The sequence below is a fragment of the Mirounga leonina genome, unplaced genomic scaffold (genome assembly GCF_011800145.1).
Source record: "Mirounga leonina isolate KUSES-001 unplaced genomic scaffold, KU_Mleo_1.0 Mir_174, whole genome shotgun sequence".
NCBI lineage: Eukaryota > Metazoa > Chordata > Mammalia > Carnivora > Phocidae > Mirounga > Mirounga leonina.
In genome coordinates, this window is record NW_023270451.1 from 36,172,987 (window position 1) to 36,194,599 (window position 21,613).

General features: G+C 40.0%; 1 protein-coding gene across 2 annotated transcripts in view; it reads right to left on the bottom strand.

Moving 5' to 3' along the window:
• POLR1F (RNA polymerase I subunit F) overlaps positions 1-14,440 on the bottom strand; it is a 138,284-nt gene extending 123,844 nt beyond the window's left edge. The window contains exon 1 of one of the 2 annotated variants that reach the window (XM_035020711.1): positions 14,136-14,440. In XM_035020711.1, the coding sequence (XP_034876602.1) occupies positions 14,136-14,434 (299 nt within the window). In that variant the 5' untranslated portion in view covers positions 14,435-14,440. The remainder of the gene's footprint in view (positions 1-14,135) is intronic. The other variant, XM_035020710.1, reaches the window with a different exon arrangement.
• Between the last annotated feature and the right edge of the window lie 7,173 nt (positions 14,441-21,613).

Consider the following 21,613-nt stretch of genomic DNA (forward strand, 5'->3'; position numbering starts at 1 on the left):
TTTTTTAAGATTTTATTTATTTATTCATGAGAGACAGAGAGAGAGAGGCAGAGGGAGAAGCAGGCTCCCAAGGAGCAGGGAGCCCGATGTGGGACTCGATCCCAGGACCCTGGGATCATGACCTGAGCCGAAGGCAGACGCTTAACCATCTGAGCCACCCAGGCGCCCTCCTTTTTTTTTAAATCCTCTTCTTTCTTTTTTCAAACAACTTATCAATTCCTTTTATAAAATTTTTATAATTTTCATCTTTACAGTCATATTCCAATCCTTCATCTTATTAACCCTATTTTTGTACATATGTAAGTTTTTCTTTCTTTAAAATTTTGGGAGGCACTTTCTTCTAACAGACCAAATTACACCCAAAATCTAGTGTGTGGCACTGATCTATGCACCAGCCTGATCATATTTGATCATATTCTGTTTTGTTTTGTTTTGTTTGTTTTTATGTTTTTTCTTTCTTTCCCTTTCTTTTCCCCTGGTTTCAGGTCTTTTCTGATTTGTTTAGAGTATATTTTCTGGGGACGTTGTTACCCTGTTAGCATTTTGTTCTCTCATTCATCTTTTCTCCTCTGGACAAAATGACAAGATGGAAAAAATCACCTCAACAAAAAGAACAAGGGGCAGTACTGACTGCCAGGGACCTATTCAATACGGACATTAGTACAATGTTGGAATTAGAGTTCAGAATGATGATTTTAAAGATATTAGCTGGGCTTGAAAAAAGCATGGAAGTTATTAGAGAAACCCTTTCTGGAGAAATAAAAGAACTAAAATCTAACCAAGTCGAAATCAAAAAGGCTATTAATGAGGTGCGATCAAAAATGGAGGAACTAACTGCTAGGATACATGAGGCAGAAAAGAGAAGTAGTGATATAGAAGACCAAATGATGGAAAATAAAGAAGCTGAGAAAAAGAGAGATAAACAACTACTGGATCACGAGGGCAGAATTCGAGAGATAAACAATACCATAAGATGAAACAACATTAGAATTGGGATCCCAGAAGAAGAAAGAGAGAGGGGCTGCTTAAGGTATAATGGAGCAAATTATAGCAGAGAACTTCCCTAATTTGGGGAAGGAAACAGGCATCAAAATCCAGGAAGCACAGAGAACACCTCTCAAAATCAATAAAAATAGGGCAACACCCCGACATCTAATAGTAAAACTTATGAGTCTCAGAGACAAAGAGAAAATCCTGAAAGCTGCTCGGGAGAAGAGATATGTAACCTACAATGGTAGAAACATGAGATTGGCAACAGACCTATCCACAGAGACCTGGCAGGACAGAGAGGACTGGCATGATATACTCAGAGCACTAAATGAGAAAAATACACAGCCAAGAATACTATATCCAGCTAGGCTGTCATTGAAAATAGAAGGAAAGATAAAAAGCTTCCAGGACAAACAAAAACAAAGGAATCTGCAAACACAAAACCAGCCCTACAAGAAATATTGAAAGGGGTCCTCTAAGCAAAGAGAGAGCCTAAAAGCAACATAGACCAGAAAGGAACACAGACAATATACAGTAACAGTCACCTTACAGGCAATACAGTGGCACTAAATTCATATCTTTCAATAGTTAACCTGAATGAAATGGGCTAAATGCCCAAATCAAAAGACACAGACTATCAGATTGGATTAAAAAACAAGACCCATCAATATGCTGTCTGCAAGAGACTCATTTTAGACCCAAAGACACCCCCACATTGAAAGTGAGAGGGTGGAAAACCATTTACCTTGCTAATGGACACCAAAAGAAAGCTGGAGTGGTAATCCTTATATCAAATTAGATTTTAAACCAAAGACTGTAATAAGAAATGAGGAAGGACAGTATATCCTACTTAAAGAGTCTATCCAACAAGAAGATCTAACAACTGTAAATATCTATGCCCCTAACATGGGAGCAGCCAATTATATAAGCCAATTAATAACAAAAGCAAAATACAGTAATAGTGGGGGACTTTAACACCCCCTCACTGAAATGGACAGATCATCTAAGCAAAAGATCAACAAGGAAATAAAGACTTTAAATGACACACTGGACCAAGTGGACTTCACAGACATATTCAGAACATTCCATCCCAAAGCAAAAGAATACACATTCTTCTCTAGTGCACATGGAATATTCTCCAGAATAGATCACATCCTAGGTCACAAATCAGGTCTCAACCAGTACCAAAAGACTGGGATCATTCCCTGTCTATTTTCAGACCACAATGCTTTGAAACTAGAACTCAATCACAAGAGGAAAGTCGGAAAGAACTCAAATACATGGAGGCTAAAGAGCATCCTACTGAAGAATGGGTCAACCAGGAAATTAAAGAAGAATTAAAAAAATTCATGGAAACCAATGAAAATGAAAACACAACTGTTCAAAATCTTTGGGATACAGCAAAGGCAGTCCTAAGAGGAAAGTATATAGCAATACAAGCCTTTCTCAAGAAACAAGAAAGGTCTCAATACACAACCTAACCCTACACCTAAAGGAGCTGTAGGAAGAACAGCAAATAAAGCCTAAACCCAGCAGGAAAAAGAGAAATAATAAAGATCAGAGCAGAAATCAATGAAATAGAAACTAAAAGAACAGCAGAACAGATCAACGAAACTAGGAGCTGGTTCTTCGAAAGAATTAACAAGATTGATAAACCCCTGGCCAGACTTATCAAAAAGAAAAGAGAAATGACCCAAATCAACAAAATCATGAATGAAAAGGAGAGATCACAACATCAAAGAAATACAAACAATTATAAGAACATATTATGAGCAACTATATGCCAGCAAATCAGATAATCTGGAAGAAATGGATGCATTCCTAGAGATGTATCAACTACTAAAACTGAACCAGGAAGAAATAGAAAACCTGAACAGACTAAGGAAATTGAAGCAGTCATCAAAAATCTCCCAACAAACAAAAGCCCAGGGCCAGATGGCTTCCCAGGGGAATTCTACCAAACATTTAAAGAAGAATTAATACCTATTCTTCTGAAACTGTTCCAAAAAATAGAAATGGAAGGAAAACTTCCAAACTCGTTTTATGAGGCCACCATTACCTTGAACCCCAAACCAAAGATTCCATCTAAAAGGAGAATTACAGACCAATATCCTTGATGAACATGGATGCAAAAATTCCTACCAAAATACTAGCCAGTAGGATACAACGGTACATTAAAAGGACTATTCACCACGACCAAGTGGGATTTATCCCTGGGCTGCAAGGTTGGTTCAACATCTGCAAATCAATCAACGTGATACAATACATTAACAAAAGAAAGAACAAGAACCAAATGATCCTCTCAATAGATGCAGAAAAAGCATTTGACAAAGTACAGCATCCTTTCTTGGACAAAACTCTTCAGAGTATAGGGATAGAGAGTACATACCTCAATATCATAAAAGCCATCTATGAAAAACCCACAGCAAATATCATTCTCAATGGGGAAAAACAGAGCTTTCCCCCTAAGGTCAGGAACACGGCAGGGATGTCCACTATCACCACTGCTATTCAACATAGTATTAGAAGTCCTAGCCACAGCAATCAGACAACAAAAAGAAATAAAAGGCATCCAAATTGGCAAAGAAGTAGTCAAACTCTCACTCTTTGCAGATGATATGATACTTTATGTGGAAAACCCAAAAAACTCCACCCCAAAACTGCTAGAACTCATACAGGAATTCAGTAAAGTGGCAGGATATAAAACCAATGCACAGAAATCAGTGGCATTCCTATACACCAACAACAAGAGAGAAGAAAGAGAAATTGAGGAGTTGATTCCATTTACAATTGCACCCAAAACCGTAAGATACCTAGGAATAAATCTAACCAAAGAGGCAAAGAATCTGTACTCAGAAAACTATAAAATACTCATGAAAGAAATTGAAGAAGACAAAGAAATGGAAAAACGTTCCATGCTCATGGATTGGAAGAACAAATATTGTAAAAATGTCTATGCTACCTAGAGCAACCTACACATTCAATGCAATCCCCATCAAAATACCGTCCACTTTTTCAAAGAAATGGAATAAATAATCCTAAAATTTGTATGGAACCAGAAAAGACCCTGAATAGCCAGAGGAATGTTGAAAAAAAGCAAAGCTGGCGGCATCATAATTCCAGACTTCCAGCTCTATTACAAAGCTGTCATCATCAAGACAGTATGGTACTGGCACAAAAACAGACACATAGATCAATGGAACAGAATAGAGAGCCCAGAAATGGACCCTCAACTCTATGGTCAACTAATCTTCGACAAAGCAGGAAGGAATGTCCAATGGAAAAAAAGTCTCTTCAACAAATGGTGTTGGGAAAATTGGACAGCCACATGCAGAAGAATGAAACTGGACCATTTCCTTACACCACACACAAAAATAGACTCCAAATGGTTGAAAGACCTCAATGTGAGACAGGAGTCCATCACAATCCTAAAGGAGAACACAGGCAGCAACCTCTTCGACCTCAGCCACAGCAACTTCTTCCTAGAAACATCGCCAAAGGCAAGGGAAGCAAGGGCAAAAATGAACTATTGGGACTTCATCAAGATAAAAAGTTTTGCACAGCAAAAGAAACAGTCAACAAAACCAAAAGACAACCGACAGAATGGGAGAAGATATTTGCAAATGACATATCAGATAAAGAGCTAGTATCCAAAATCTACAAAGAACTTCTTAAACTCAACACCCAAAGAACAAATGATCCAATCAAGAAATGGGCAGAAGACATGAACAGACATTTTTCCAAAGAAGACATCCAAATGGCCAACAGACACGTGAAAAAGTGCTCAACATCGCTCGGCATCACGGAAATCCAAATCAAAACCTCAATGAGATATCACCTCACACCAGTCAGAATGGCTAAAATTAACAAGTCAGGAAGCGACAGATGTAGGCAGGGATGCAGAGAAAGGGGAACCCTCCTCCACTGTTGGTGGGAATGCAAGCTGGTGCAGCCACTCTGGAAAACAGTATGGAGGTTCCTCAAAAAGTTGAAAATAGAGCTACCATACAATCCAGCAATTGTACTACTGGTATTTTCCCCAAAGATACAAATGTAGGGATCCGAAGGGGTATGTGCACCCCGATGTTTATACCAGCAGTGTCCACAACAGCCAAACTGTGGAAAGAGCCAAGATGCCCATCGACAGATGAATGGATAAAGATGTGGTATGTATATACATACACACACACACACACACACACACAATGGAATATTATGCAGCCATCAAAAGGAATGAGACCTTGCCATTTGCAATGACGTGGATGGAACTGGAGGGTGTTATGCTGAGCGAAATAAGTCAAGCAGAGAAAGACATGTATCATATGACCTCACTGATATGAGGAATTCTTAATCTCAGGAAACAAACCGAGGGTTGCTGGAGTGGTGGGGGGTGGGAGGGATGGGGTGGCTGGGTGATAGACACTGGGGAGGGTATGTGCTATGGTGAGCGCTGTGAATTGTGCAAGACTGTTGAATCACAGATCTGTACCTCTGAAACAAATACAACATATGTTAAAAAAAAAAAAGAAAAGAAGATAACAGGAGGGGAAGAATGAAGGGGGGGAAATCGGAGGGGAAGACAAACCATGAGAGCCGATGGACTCTGAAAAACAAACTGAGGGTTCTAGAGGGGAGGGGGTTGGGAGGATGGGTATTAAAGAGGGCACGTTCTGCATGGAGCACTGGGTGTTATACGTAAACAATGAATCATGGAACACTACATCAAAAACTAATGATGTAATATATGGTGATTAACAATAAAGAAAATTAAAAAATTAAAAAATTAAAAAAAAACTTAACCAAGGAGGTGAAATACTTGTACTCTGAAAAACACTAATGAAAAACTGAAGACACGGTGCCTGGTTGCCACAGTTGGTTAAGCGTACCCGTCTTGGTTTCAGTTCAGGTTGTGATCTCTGGATCATGAGATGGCGCCCTGCATCGGACTCCACACTCAGCACAGCCTGCGTAAGTTTCTTTCCCCCTCTCCCTCTGGCCCCCACCACCGTGTCTCTCTAAAATTTTAAAGAAACTGAAGACAACACAAACAAATGGAAAGATAGTCCAAGCTCATGAATTGGAAGAACCAATATTATTAAAATGTCCATATTCTCGAAAGTAATCTATAAATTTAATGCAATCCCTATCTAAATTCCAACAGAATTTTTCACAGAACTAGAACAAATAATCCTAAAGTTTCTAAGAAAGCATAAAAGACCCTGAATAGCCAAAACAATCCTGAAGAACAACAAAACTGGAAGTATCACAATCCCAGATTTCAAGTTATACTACAAAGTTATAATAACAAAAACAGTATGGTAGTGCCACAAAAACAGACACATAAGATCAATGGAACATAACAGCCCTTGAAACAAACCCATGATTATATGCTCAATTAATCTTCAACAAAGGAGGCAAGACTATCCAATGGGAAAAAGGCAGTCTCTTCAACAAATGGTGTTGGGAAAACCGGACAACTACATGTGAAACAATGAAACTGGACCACTTTCTTACCATATACAAAAATAAACTCAAAATGGATTGAAGACCTAAATGTGATACTTGAAACCATAAAAATCCTAGAAAAAAGCAAAGGTAGTCATTTCTCTGGCATCAACTCTAGCAACATTTTTCTAGATAGGTCTCCAGAAGGAAGAGAAACAAAAGCAAAATAAACTACTAGGACTACATCAAAATCAAAAGCTTCTGCATAGCAAAGGAAACAATCACCAAAAGTAAAAGACAACCTAACGAATGGGAGAAGATATTTGCAAATGACATATTTGATAAAGAATTCATATCCAAAATATATAAAGAATTTATATAAGTCAATACCTAAAAACCCCAAATAATCCAATTAAAAAATGGTGGAAAAAAGCATGAACATTTTTCCAAAGACATACCGATGGCCAATATACACATGAAAAGATGCTCATCATCACTCATCATCAGGGAACTGCAAATCAAAACCACAATGGGGTATTCACCTCATACCTGTCACAATGGTCAAAATCAAAAATACAAGAAACAAGTTGGCAAACGTGGAGAAAAAGGAACCCTTGTGTACTTTTGTTGGAAATCAAACAGGTGCAGCCACTGTGAAAACCAGTATGGAGGTTCCTCCAAGAATTAAAAATAGAATTACCATATGATCTAGTAATTCCACTATCAGGCGTTTACCCAAAGAATATAACAACACTAATTCAAAAAGATATATGCATCCTTTGTTTATTACAGCATTATTTACAATAGCCAAATTATGCAAATAGCCTGAGTGTTCATCAACAGATAAAGTGATAAAGAAGCGGTGTCTATATATAATGGAATACTACTCAGCCACAAAAAAGAATGAAATCTTGCTATTTGCAACAACATGGATAGATGGAGAGGGTATAATGCTGAGTGAAGAGAGTCACTCAGAGAAGGACAAATACCACATGATTTTAGTCAGATGTGGAATTTAGGAAACACAAATGAACAAAGAAAAAAGAGACAAGCCAAGAGACAGACTCTTAACGAAAGAGAACATACTGATGGTTACCAGAGGGGAGGTGGGTGAGGGGATGGGTGAAATAGGTGAAGGGGATTAAGAGTCCACTTATCATCATGAGCACTGAGTAAGGTATAGAATTGTCAAATTATATTGTACACCTGAAACTAATACTGCTTACTACTTAGTTTTCATGAGAAAGTAAAGTTTCTAAGCATTAAGAATTCTAACAAATGTCAGGCACCTGGGTGGCTCAGCAGGTTAAGCGTCTGCCATTGGTTAAGCATCTGCCTTCGGCACAAGTCATGATCCCAGGGTCCTGGGATCGAGTTCTGCATCGGGCTCCTTGTTTAGCAGGGAGCCTGCTTCTCCCTCTCCCTGAGCCACTCCCCCTGCCTGTGCTCTCTATCAAATAAGTAAATAAAATTTTTAAAAACAAATAAAAATAAAAATAATTCTAACAAATGTCATTAAGACTACCGGAGGGGCACCTGGGTGGCTCAGTCAGTTAAGCGTCCAACTCTTGGTTTCAGCTCAGGTCATGATCTCAGGGTCATGGGATCAAGCCCCGCACTGGGCTCTGCACTCAGCATGGAGTCTGCTTGGGTTATCTCTTTCCCTCTCCCTCTCTTCCCTGCACACGCCTGCTCTCTATCTCTAAAAACAAAATAAATAAATTCTTTAAAAAGACTACTGGAAAAAAAAAAAAAAAACTACTGGAAATAATGAGGGAAGCAACTGTGTATGTAAGGAAAATAAGATATTTGTTTTTGGTAAGAAAGTATGAGGAATGGAAATACATTTTTGTATTTGTATTGAGAGGGAAAAAAGTAATGTCCTAAAATGAGACTCATTTAAAGAGGGAAAACAGGAGAAAATCTTAATGTAAAAAATAAATAAAAATTTTTTAAAAGTTGTAAGAAGTCTGTGAAAAAGAAATATTTGCAAAAGAATGTGTGGTCAGGATGAAGACTGGAATTAATAGTTTTAAAAGTACACTGGTCGAGGGCGCCTGGGTGGCTCAGTTGGTTAAGTGACTGCCTTCAGCTCAGGTCATGATCCTGGAGTCCCTGGATCGAGTCCCGCATCGGGCTCCCTGCTTGGCAGGGAGTCTGCTTCTCCCTCTGACCCTCCCCCCTCTCATGTGCTCTCTCTCATTCTCTCTCTCTCTCAAATAAATAAATAAAATCTTAAAAAAAAAAAAGTACACTGGTCGATGGACTCTGAAAAACAAACTGAAGGTTCTAGAGGGGAGGGAGTGGGAGGATGGGTTAGCCTGGTGATGGGTATTAAAGAGGGCACGTTCTGCATGGACCACTGGGTGTTATGCACAAACAATGAATCATGGAACACTACATCGAAAACTAATGATGTAATGTATGGTGATTAACATAACAATAAAAAATGTTTTAAAAAAAAGTACACTGGTTTAAGACTGGAGTTTGGTTTTTCACTCTGTTGAAATGACAGGGTTTCCCTGGAATACTTGGTCTGCTCTTGATAGAAAAATGTAAAAGGTTTTTCCTTTATCTGTCCAGAAAAAAACAAAGTTTGCTATTAGGTCTTTAATTACTTAATAAATCTATATCTTCTCAATATTAAAAAAGTTAAGTTTTGCTAACAACTATGTAACCTTCTGTATTTGACTTTAGAATCTCTCACTGCCATCTACGTTAAGTAAGTTTTAAGTTTTGTAATGATCTGTGGTCCTTTTTAGGCGTGTGCTTTATTTATTTTTTTTTTTTTCAGATTTTATTTATTTGAGAGAGAGTGCACACAGGAGAGCACAAGCAGGAAGAGGAGCAGAGGGAGAGAGGGAGAAACAGACTCCCCACTGAGCAGGAAGCCCTATGTGGGGCTGAAGGCAGATGCTTAACTAACTGAGACACGCAGGCGCCCCTAAGCATGTGCTTTATTTTCTTCTTTTCAAAGATTTTATTAATGTATTTGATAGAGACACAGCAAGAGAGGGAACACAAGCAGGGGGAGTGAGAGAGGGAGAAGCAGGCTTCCTGCCAAGCAGGGAGCCTGATGCGGGGCTTGATCCCAGGATTCTGGGATCATGACCTGAGCCGAAAGCAGACGCTTAACAACTGAGCCACTCAGTGCCCCTGAGCATGTGCTTTAAAACCTTCTGATACTTTTAACAAATTTCTCAAAATTCAAATTCTAAAAGAAGTCTTTTTAACTAATAAGGCTTATTTATTTGATATGTAAATTACATGGGAAGCATTGTCAGATAAGTGATGATTAATCTTTTTAGGTTATATTGCATGGGTGAATGCTATGAAATTCCTAAAGTTTTAATATATCCTGGTATAACATCATTACTTGTAATTCTGATTACTGAAGTACTGTCTATCACAGAAATATTTCCTTGTCAACTGCACTATAATGAAATTTCGTATGATCTTTAACCAAGGCCTTTTTTGAGTCTTTTGTTATTTACAGTTACTATTCTGATGCTCTTACAAATTTGTTTCATCTTCAAGGAGAACCACAGAGACGACTTTGACAAACACAGGTTTCTGATACACTAAAGATCACAAACTAAGCCAAGTAAGAATTACTGGGAATAATGGGAAAACTATATTCAAACTAAAAAAAAAAATTAGTAACATGAGACTGAATGAATCGAGGAAGATGATCATAGTTTTTTATGACCTTTGTTTGAAACATCACTGGTTCTCTAATGTTTGCTCTTCAGGATTTAAGGAAATATTTATCTTTTTCTCCCTACCTGATTTCTCCAGAATTCAGAAACTCTTTGAGTATTCTTACCTTCATGGCAATTATAGTTATTTGCATAAGTTCACGAAGAATCTCTTCTTTTAACAGGTCACCTTAAGAAAAATTGATTCTATTACCAAGGCTTTGACTGGAATGTCCTATTTGAGAAAGACATGCATAGACTCAGATGACCAGACAGTTTTAAGGAACTAAGGTTGATTTTATGAAGCCAGTGAAGCCCCCTGGAATAACTGGCATAGCTGGTACTTTGCTTACAGAGTTCCCAGGAGCCTTACCAGGTAAACAAGGAAGGTAACCTACTGACAGGCTCAGGAACATCAGGATATTTGGGGGACCCCAAGAAGCGAGGAAATAATCAGATCCCTAAAGGTACTGAAAGTGTTGGCAAGTACTTGGCTTGGCTCTTAGCCTTGAATGGCTAATTCCTTATGAAAAGTTCCAGCAAAGCAGATCTGAAAGAACATGCAGCCAGTCACTATTCTTGCACTTACGTAAATATTTAGGCCAAATTTGTTAAAAATGGACTTGTTTTACAAACAAATTAGTCTTAATCTGGCTATTGCTGATGGAAATGAGGGTGATTTTTGGAGAGAAAAAATTAGGTCTCAGTAATGTATCTTTATGGGGGTTAGATTCTAGTTCTGATAAATTGTCCTCAAATGTTTATTGTTTACCTTTAACACTGGGCTGGATCCTGAATTATTCTGGTTTCCTCAAATATCTGCATTTCTACCTACTTACACACTTACACGCCTGACTTTGAAAGCTCACCTGCAGGACCAGCTCCTAAAATGAGACAACTGTTTAACTGAACTGACCTGATTTACCTCGTTATGAAATGTGGAATAAGATGCTAAGACTATACATTAGAGTTCCAAAAAAAAGGCCTCTATGAAGGATGGGGGCTCAACTTAATATTAAGGGTTATCTGCAATTGGACACAAGGGAATTTCATTCCTCAAAATCCTCAATAATCCCACCTTTTCAGCAGGAAGTGGCTGGAGTCATTCCTGTCACTCAAGAATGAGGAATGATGAAAAGCCATGGTGGTATGGGGACCAAACCGCTATTGTTTTGTTGCCAAATGAATATCTGCCATGTCTACTGACTCTCAAACATTTCTCTTATTGCCCCAGCCTCACACTGCTGATGTCCCTCCTTCTTGCCTCAGGAAGCGTCTCCCTGTTGGGGGCCACCACTTATGCTGAAATTCACAATTGCTTTGATGTACATGCCGTACACATCGTACGGGCCATAAAGATGTTGGGGGTAAAGTGCATGAATGCTGAAATACCGACCCCATGTTTGGCCCTCCATCTTGTTCATGTCCGAGTGATGACCTCCCTCAGGGCTACGGGTTCCAGGTCCCCTGGAGGTTAATGTGTCCTGACCAGAATATGGGAAGGCTCATTCTGACCTTCCTTGAAGTTATTTAGATAACTAGTAGGGGTAACATACTTTCCTCCCCCCTCTTCCTGAGCACATGTGGCGCCACAAAGTCTGTTAAGTGTTAGACCTCTGATCTCACCACAATGCCCTCTGCACATCCCTTCGCACTCTATAAATGTGAACCAAGGTCCAGACACTGTGGAGAATAGCTGTGCGGCTGCCTGGATCATCACCTGCCCAATTCCCCCTGTCAGTAAATTACCTAGAATAAAACTCTGTGTGAACTGTATGGAGTCACCTGCTTCATTTTCCAATCTCAAAGTGCCTTCTCAGTTTGGGGGATACTTTATTGTCCCTCTTCCACCTCCCAACACTCCCTTTTTCTCATTTCTTAAAGTGAAGCAAGTCCTCCTGATTCTACAGGATGGCCCCAAAGTCTGTAAACCTACCTATACATGATAAATGGTTGAATGACATTACAAATCTTGATATGTTCAATGGGTGGTCCCTGATTAGAAATGCATAGTTCGATGTGTGCTGCTTTACTTGCACTGAATAAGTCAGTCTTTACCACACTGGGGTATTGGGGTGCTCCAGTGTGGTAATGGGGGTTGGAGGACGGGGGGGTGTAGAGTGGGCAATCCTCATCTGTTCATAGTGCAACCTGCTCCGCATGACCACACTGTCCCATTCAGTTACAGAAATTATCAGTCAGTTCCTTCTATCTCTGGTGTAATGGCACTGACTGGAGAGGCTTCCCCCTAGCCTGTCAAGTGGAGGCACTGATTGGTTCCAGAAAGTGGTAAAATACATGACACACTACCTCTTCCCAGACTTTACGACCATTTTTATATCCTTATATCAAATCCATACTCTGTTGTCATTTTCTCTTGCACAATTTTAACAATCCCTTAATTGGTCTCCATGTCTCCAGTCTCACTCTCCTTAAGCCAGCAGCTAATGCTACCAAGCGTGGCTTCTTAAACGGAATATCCGACTGTCCCAGAGATCTGATATGCACTACTCTCTCCAGGGTGCACCAAATTTCAGAGTTGGAGGGCACCGAGAGGATGAAGTGCTAAGCCTGCTTAAGCAAACAGAAAAAGGAAAACAAAAACAAACCTAGCAGACAGGAAGGAAAGAGAAAAACGTCCATCTGAGTTGCCCCCCCCCCCCCCCCGCTGTCTGTATCCTCCTGTCCAACTGCAGGCAACGTCTTTCCCCTAAACATGCACCTTACTCCAGTTACACAGTACTTACAATTCTCTGACCAAAGCAGTCTATTTTATATATGCTATCCATTTGTGTATGCCACTTTTTTTTTGCCTTGAATACTACCATCTCAAAGAACCCTTTTCCTATTAAGTTGGTCCTCAAAGGTCCTAATATCACATTCACTACTCTTCCTCTTAAGGATTTAGATTTCTGTCAAATTTTAACACTTCACTGGATTTATCTGGCTTACATTTCTATCTTTATTAGAGCTTACAGTTTCTTGGAACAGGGATCTTGTTTTTTCTTTGTTGTTGTTTTTTTAATCCTAAATCCCTAGTATACAGAATAGGCACACAAGTGTGCTGGCGCTCGGAGTAAGCTGTACATTCTAGATTTGCTTGATTCTTAACCTGTTCAGGATCCCTTGAGTAAGTGAACACTTTGGATAGTTTGCCCAAGAAAACGGACTGCAAATTTCCCAGAGGGGAGGGGAGGTCATGAAATTCCTGAAGAGCAATAAGGAATCCCTAAGGATTCCACTCATCCTAGTTTTAGAACCCTTGCTTTTGAGGCAAAGTAGTCTACTGCAGTATTAAAGTACACACGCTCCCTCCCTCCCTCTGACCCTCCATTTTTGTAATTCCAAGTTTTTTCTGAATATATTAATTTAAATGGACCACAAAGTTTTTCACCCTCAAACCCGGCAATAGGCCAGTTGGACTAATTAAACTGTTCTTAAAAACAAAACAAAATTGTACTTTCCTCATCTATGATCAGGTCCAAGACAAAAGAACCCAGCGAAAGTACCAGAGCCAAAATAAACAACAGAAACTGTCTTTCATGGTTTACAAATAAACGACTGTATTGCTTTATGTGCAAAATTTCTCTCATTCTGAGAGAGAATCTACTTAAGTACTGCATTCGAAACTTCCAATGTTCACACACAGAACTGGGCCTACCGGGTCTCTAGACCCCTTCTTACCCCTACACGCCAGTTCTAGAACAAGCTTCTCCACCCGCTCCACCGACACAATTCACATCACCTTTACGTTTCCCTTCTTGCCTATAAAATGGGCCTGTACAGATCCCGACTAGGGAGATACGGGCCTCTGGGGCCGGATGAAGACTCCAGACCGCCTCGAGCCTAAGCTCCAGGTGGCCGGCGCGTTCTTCCCCATTCACCGCTTTTTCTGTTACGCCATCAGCACGTTCTCCCGCCGCCCTCTCCTGTGCCTACAAGAAGGCAGGCTACGTTACGGCGTTGTCCGCTCGGCGGGGGAAAAGACTAAGAGACTGGTACCTCTCGGAATAGCGTAGGAGCTCCGCATCTAGCTGTTCCCGGATACCGGTGCGTTTCCGGTTCAGGTAGCGCGGCGACAGGGCGATGTGTCTTCGGTGCGGGCCTGCCACCAGGCAAGAGTAGCGGCTATTCACGAGCGCACAAGCGGCAGCGTAAGTCGGCAGCTCCAGGCAGGGCAAGACGCCGGCCTGTCCCACAACCGGCCCCTCAGAGGCCGCCTTTGGCGGCGGAGCCTCTGAACAACCCGCAGCCATGCGGCTTGTCAGGTTTCCCGCGGCGCGCACAGCTGACGCAGGCATAACCGGCTATCTCAGGACGCCGGGTTTCTACGTCATCCACCAGCTGGCACGCCCCTAGGAAATTTCTCTCCGTGAGTTGCATTACGCGCTTCTGACCAGCAGAGGGCAGCAACTTCTTCGCACTCGGGACGACTGGCGGAGCGAGGAGCCTGTGCTTACGTATTGAGCATGCTCGAAGGAGGACCAGCCACCACTTCCTCTCGCCTGGGCGGGCAAGCCTTTACTTCCGCTGAGGCCCTCTTTGGATTTAGTATGTAGGTTTAATGGAGTTTACACTGATGATTTCCAGTAGTAAGGTGGCCTGGTAAATTTTACAAGTGTGGAAAATGCAATAACAAACGTTAAAATTTTAGGGAATGTATTTTCTGCAGGGAATCCAATCCTAAAAAGCAGCCCAGATGCCTCAAATGCAACACATCCCAAGATAAACCCATCATCCCTCCCGTCTGGATTCTCTACTCTTTCTGTAGCAACTCATTCAGGAAATCTTACCACCACCTTCCAAATGGCTCAGTTCAGCTGTTACCCTTGGAGCCTCTCTTGTATCCTCAGATATCAAATCAGCCCCAAGGCTTGCGGGGTCCAGAGCGGAAATACCAGTCTATTCGGATACTTCTGTCTGTCCTCGCATCCAAAAGTACAGAAGTGCCGCGGAAGCTTAACCCCATGGTCAAGAGGACACTCGGGGGCATCTTCTGCGAAACAGAATATAACCATGACTTGTCCACAGAGGAACCCCAGTTTTCTCAGGGTAGCACAGACTCCTCAATGTGGATCTTAAGTTACTCACAAGACCGTATTAAAGTCTGCTGCCAGCCCAGCAGTTTCACTGATCACCCTCCCGCTTTACACCCGTGCTCACTGATTCACTTCCACCTTGCTCGCTCTCTTTTTCGTCAGTTCCTGCTTCCTGAGAACATAGCGACTTCTCTCAAATGGGAAAACTGTACTCATGTGTTAAATTTTAGCTTAGATTTCTGCATTCTCTTCCTCTGCAGTTTACTACCACCCTATCCCTCTTCCCCGCCCCCATCTAACTCAAGATGGGGGATTAGTTTCCCCACTTTTGTAAATTACCCCCATCAAGCGCTTGTTTTTATGTCAATTTTATGTCAGTTGCCTATTGGTCCGCCTGTTCCTTCATAGACTCCAAGCTCACTAAGGCAGGAACCATGATAACTGTCTTTTCTCCACTGCAATCCTCAATGGCTCAAAACAAAAGAAAACAAAACAGCCAATGCATAGGAAATGAGTGAATGAATGAAAGAATTAACAGGCAGTAAAGAGCTCAAAGTCTAGTGAGGCAATAGGATCTAAACATAAATATACAACAGGACTACACTGTGTAAGTGCCAAGAGAAATGCATAGCAGTTAGTATTGTGACTTGTAACACCTCTCCACCTCTCCTAGGTATTGCAAAAAAGCTGTAAATCTCTCTCAATTAATTTTTCTGCCTGTAAAATAGGTATAATAATAATGTACCTACCCTGCTCCCTATAGAAATGGTAGGAAGTTCAAATTAGATAAGTGAAAAACACTTTCTCTAGTATTCTTTGATTTCAAAATCAGCATGAGATGTTAATGGGATAAAACTGTTCCCAAAGCCCAGTGATAAATATAAGCCCATGAATAGGAAAAGTAATAGCCTTTACCTGGATTTGATTGGAAAGTTCTGCAAGACCCCTATGCAGGACCCCTTTGTTTAGTGTTCTCAGCTTTGGCTACACATAAAAATCACCCGAGGAGCTTTAAATTCTGACGCCTTACCTGTGGTGATGAACACTGGGTGCTATATGCAACTAATGGATGGATCAAAAACTTATGATGTACTATATGCTAGCTAATTGAACATAATAATAAAAAAATAAACAACCAAAAAATAAAATAAAATAAAATAAAATAAAATAAAATAAAATCTGATGCCTTAACAGCATCCCCAGACCAGTTAAATTAAAACTTTTCCCCGCAGTCAAGATGCATGTAGATTCTCTGCAGGTGAATTGAATGAAAACAATTTGTCCAAAGCAATTAGTAAAAACAAGCTGGACATCAGGACAGTTGAGTCAAAACAAAACTTATCTAAAATCAACTACCCCAGAAATGATTTTTCACAAATTTTAAATATGGGGTAGTTTTATAACCCTTTGTGTGCTCATAAGAGATTTGCTTATTTGGTTTTGAAAATTGTTTTTTACTTTTTAGTTTTTTAAAGTTCTGGCTTGATTGTTAGCTGCTATCCACAATCTGCATGGTTTAGAAGAGAGAAAAGGTGATTTAGCCTACGTGTAAATGTTCACCATTATGGAGTTACTTTACCAAATTAACCTGTTTCACCTATTACCCAGAGAAGAAGACAAGTACAGTGAGATTCCTCCCACCTACCTTCCACCCCACACAAATTCAAAGTTTATTTGATCAAGTGCCTATAGTTGGACTGTACTATTTTCTTTTTGTATAAAATTTGATCAAAGTGGCACAGGAAGTCAGGCATTGCTGGTCTCTGTCTCATGAAAAGCCCTGTCAAGCCAAAGTCAAGCATGTGCTAAGAAAACCCCTTTTCTACAAGAAGAGACAAGGTTGGACATGACTTAGTCTCCATGTCCGCTCACACCCCCCACCCCCAAAAGAAACAAAATTGTCCCTGCAACTCTCTGGATTTTTTTTTTTTTACCATCGACCCCCGGCTCCACGCACACATACACATTATATTATGTTACTGTGTTTCTATTCCTCGCAATCAATGAATCCCTGGAACAATAGAAGTGTGCACTAATTGGTAGGCTGCTGAAATAAGTTACAAAGTCACCTGTGCCACATGCTCTGATTTTTATGGAAAACATGCACATTTATATGATTAGAAGAGAATCTGGATGTATAAATACTATGTGTTAATATCAGTTATCTCTTGAGGGTGGGTTAATGGCTTTTTAAAATTGTGTGAATTTTCATGTTATTGTAATGAGTGTGCATTGTTTTATATTTTTAGAAAGTAGAAAATGAGGGAAAGGATTCTTATTGTTGATGATTTGGGTCGTTACAAGATATTCTCAATTCTTAGACAGTTTAATATAGCACAAGGTGAGGAGCCTGGGTGCTAAAGTTACATTGTGTGAGTCTGAATCCTGGTTCTGCCACTTACTCGGTGTGTAGCATTGTTAGGCAAGTTCTTTCTTTTTAAAGAAAAAAAAATCTGAAATTATTAGAATAGACCTACGGAAAAAAATGGAATTCGGAAGTTTGATGGATAAAGGTTTACACAAAATATTTTTATATAAAGGGCAGTAGTGCAGGTAAAAATGCCATTGTATCAATTGGCTTTTGCTGCATAACAAACCATCCTCAAATTTGGTGGCTTACATAGCAATCACTAATTCAGTCCGTAATGTGAGTACGAATTTGGCCTAGGCTCAGCTGGACTCGCGCAAGCATCTGTAGTCAGGTGTGGGCGGCTCCATGGTCTCATCCTCCAGCAGGCTAGAGTAGGTTTGCTTTCCTGGCAGCTGTGCATGTTTCTGAGTGAGAGTGTGAGAGAAAACCTCTTGCCTAGACTCTGGAACATAGACAGTACAATCCAAGGCATGAAATGCTTATGATCTCAAGTACTTTGTCCTTTGCCTAAGAAAGGATCGGGGCCTACTTCTATCCTATACCAGACGTGCACTGGAAGTCCCTAAAAATGCCCCCGCCAATAGGAGCGTAATAAGTCTCTACAAGAAGAGTTCCATCACCCTTCGTCATTGATTTTATCAAATTGATAGAATGTGTGATTTCATCAGTATCACAACCACCACCATGATCATCATCATCATAGCTAAACTTCACGACAAACCTGCCTGGCACTGTGGTAAGTGCTTTCTACAAATCAACACAGAATCTTTACACACTTACTACAGTTATTAAATATTTTTACAGATGAGGAAACTATAATCTAGGGAAGATTTTAAAATATTGGCCCCATGAAGGTAGTAATCCTATCTGTATTGTAAAAAGCTGCAAGCCTAGTGCCTAGCACATATTTCCTGAGTGAGCAAATGAACGAGTTTTCCAAGGATACACAGCTGCTAATCAAGGAATTTAACCCAGTCATGATTCATTCCAGAGCTCATGCTCTGACTCACTAAAAATCCTCACTTTTCCTATGCACGTGGCCAAAGATTATAAAGGAAGAAATTTTAAGAGTTCGGAAAATGGGTGCTTATTTTAATTAGCCTTTGCCTAAAAAACAACTGGTAAAGTGGGAATCAGCTCAAACTGGTAAGTACTACCTTTTTAACAGGCTTGGAAAGATGTCAAAGCAGTACCAGCTTAGGCTAAAGTGTCAGGGCTGGGAGTCTTGCAGAAAGCAACTCACAATATGGCATGGCTGGTAGGAGCCAGGTGCTGGAGTCTAGTAATCTGGGTGTCAGTCTTGGCTCTGTAACCCTGCAGAACTTGCCTAGTCTTTTTAAACCTCAACTTCCTAATCTGTAGTGTAAAAGTATAATGATATGGAGAATCTGTGTGGAGTAAATGAGATAATGCAGTGTCGTACTAAGCACAGTGACTGGCCTATAGTAAGTGCTCAATAATATATCCTTTTTGGAGACCATGATCAACACATCAGTTATAATATGCCTGGTTTAGCCTGATGAGGGCTGTAAAGCTGAACTTGGGAGCAGGAACTTATAACTTCCTTGAATGAAGGGCAAAGCAGAGTCCTGGACCTAAGAGGAACATTCATATAAGAGTATGAATAAAAACTGGAGAGTAACTTGGCCCCATCTCTGGGAATGAAGTTTTTGTTTTGTTTTGCTGTTATTAACATGATTAATTTCAGCTCCTCTTCAATGTACCCTTACAAGCAATTCATATACATAAACATTTGATTCAGCTTAAAACAAAGATTTCAATATAGCATCCTCTTAAAATATTTTATTGATAAAATTCACTCTAGATATGAATTATGTTTACTGAGATACAAATTTGCAATTGTGTTTGTTTGTTTGAAGATTTATTTATTTATTTATTTATGTTAGAGACAGAGAACAGGCTCGTGGGGGGAGGGGTAGAGGGAGAGAGACAGAATCTCAAGCAGACTCCCAGTGAGTGCAGAGCCCTATGCAGGGCTTGATGTCACGACCCTGAGATCATGACCTGAACCAAAATCAAGAATCTGATACTTGGCCTTGAGATCATGACCTGAGCCAGAATCAAGAGTCTGATGCTTAACCCACTGAGCCACCCACACGATTGCCCCTGCAATTTCTTTCGTCAGTAGGAATAATTAAAATATCTTCAGTATAAACTAATTGTTTGAAATAAATGTTTAGTTTGTGAAAAGTTTTTTGGAGGGGGCAGGAAATGCATGTTTAAAGTTTGCCTGATGAGTTTTGGAAATGAAACAAAAAATCCTCAACAGGATACTAATGTATCAACCTGCTATTGGTTGATGCCGACTACATGTAATTCACAAATATGTCAACAGATGGCAACTGTGAGCTTTAAATTACTCAAGTTTTGTTTTAGCTCCAAATACGGCAGGAATGGCAAGAATCAAAGCACCTGTTTATTGATGGTTGGTTTTTAACCTACAATTCTTCAAAAAAGTGCCTGGTATCAATTTTTAACTCTGAAAGTCCTTCCTACTTGCCTATTAGTTTGCTGAACTAACAGATGTGCACCATGCTTACACTGAGGAAAAACAATAGTAGAGTACAATATATTTTATTGAATATACTAGATGTTACATTTTGCAAACTATAGCTGTTGCTAAAAATCCATAAAAATGAAGTCAATCAGATGTATCTGTCTGTAAGTTAAAACCCAGCTGCTTTAATAAGGTTATGTTTTATTGGTAGTAAAACTCTGCCCCATAGGATTAATGAGGTTGAAACTAGCTGTTGAAAGCTTGTTTTTCAGAGAACTGTTTCCCTCTAATAAGCTAATGTGTCTTTTCAGACCCCACTAACAAACTCATTAACTGTCCCTGCAGAAGCCTGGACTCCAGGTCAACTGATAGGGCTCTAGCCTATGAACAAGCAAGACCCTGCATTCCTTACCTGAGATAAGGAGCCCAAGACCCCATCCATTTTATACTGGCTCTCAGAGCATGCCCCAGTCCCTTCTCCTTGTCCTAAGATAACGTCCTGATATCAGGGGCTAAATTTTGCCTTGCTCGTGTAAAGTCTCCACCCCAAAGTGAACGTGGGATGTTTGTTACATATACTTTTGCTCAATGCACATGCTCCATCTTTCTTCATGAATAGTCATCAGTTTTCCTGCCCTTTTCATCAATATGTATGTAATCTCAACCCCCATTATTATAAAAAACTTGTTCTCTCCTCCTTCAGGGAAGTGGATTTGAGACTTGTCCTTCGGTCTCCTGGTTTGGCTGCCTCTCAAGTAGACCCTTTCCTTGCTACATACCTGATGTCTCAGTGACTGGCTTTACTGTGCGTCCATCAGGAAGACGGAGTTGGATTTGGTTACAGTAGTCCTTAAAGTCAGGTCCCTGGGTATCATTCGCATCACCTGAAATGTGGTTAGAAATGCAAATTCTCAGGCCCCACCCTAGGCTTACTGAATCTGAACTCTGGAGATGGAGCTCAGTAATCTGTTTCCCAAACCCTCCAGGTGATTGTAAACCTGAGAAATTTGAGAACCAGTGCGTTGAAAGAAACTTGAAATACAGGAGAGAGGTTCTGAACTAATCATTTTTATTCAGGTATAACTGACATAAATGCAGTAATAATTAACAATGTAGTTGATTATTTCTTTCATGTGACTTAGTGTTCACACAGTAAAGTTTGCAAAATAAGGAACGTAAAATAGTACACAATTTACATAGACTCGGAGAGGTGGAATGCCAGTGCTTAATTTCCACTCATTTCTTAAACTGAATGAAAAATTTCAGTTTATGTACCCTTCTAGATGGTACTGAAAGGGATAACGTTATGGTAAATTGTACACAGGAACTTAACTAAACTAACAAATTAAAATTAAGTCAAAATACGATTATTTCTAAGGAGTATAGAAAGATCTTCAGGAAGGAAGGAAAGCAATTCCCTATAAAATGGGTATTATTCTTATTTGTATTAACACGTACGCATATTCCATTCTCTCTCAGGCATCCTTAAACCCTCCTGCAATTCTGTTGCTGAAATAAGAGGCACAACAATTTAAATTAACAACAAATAACA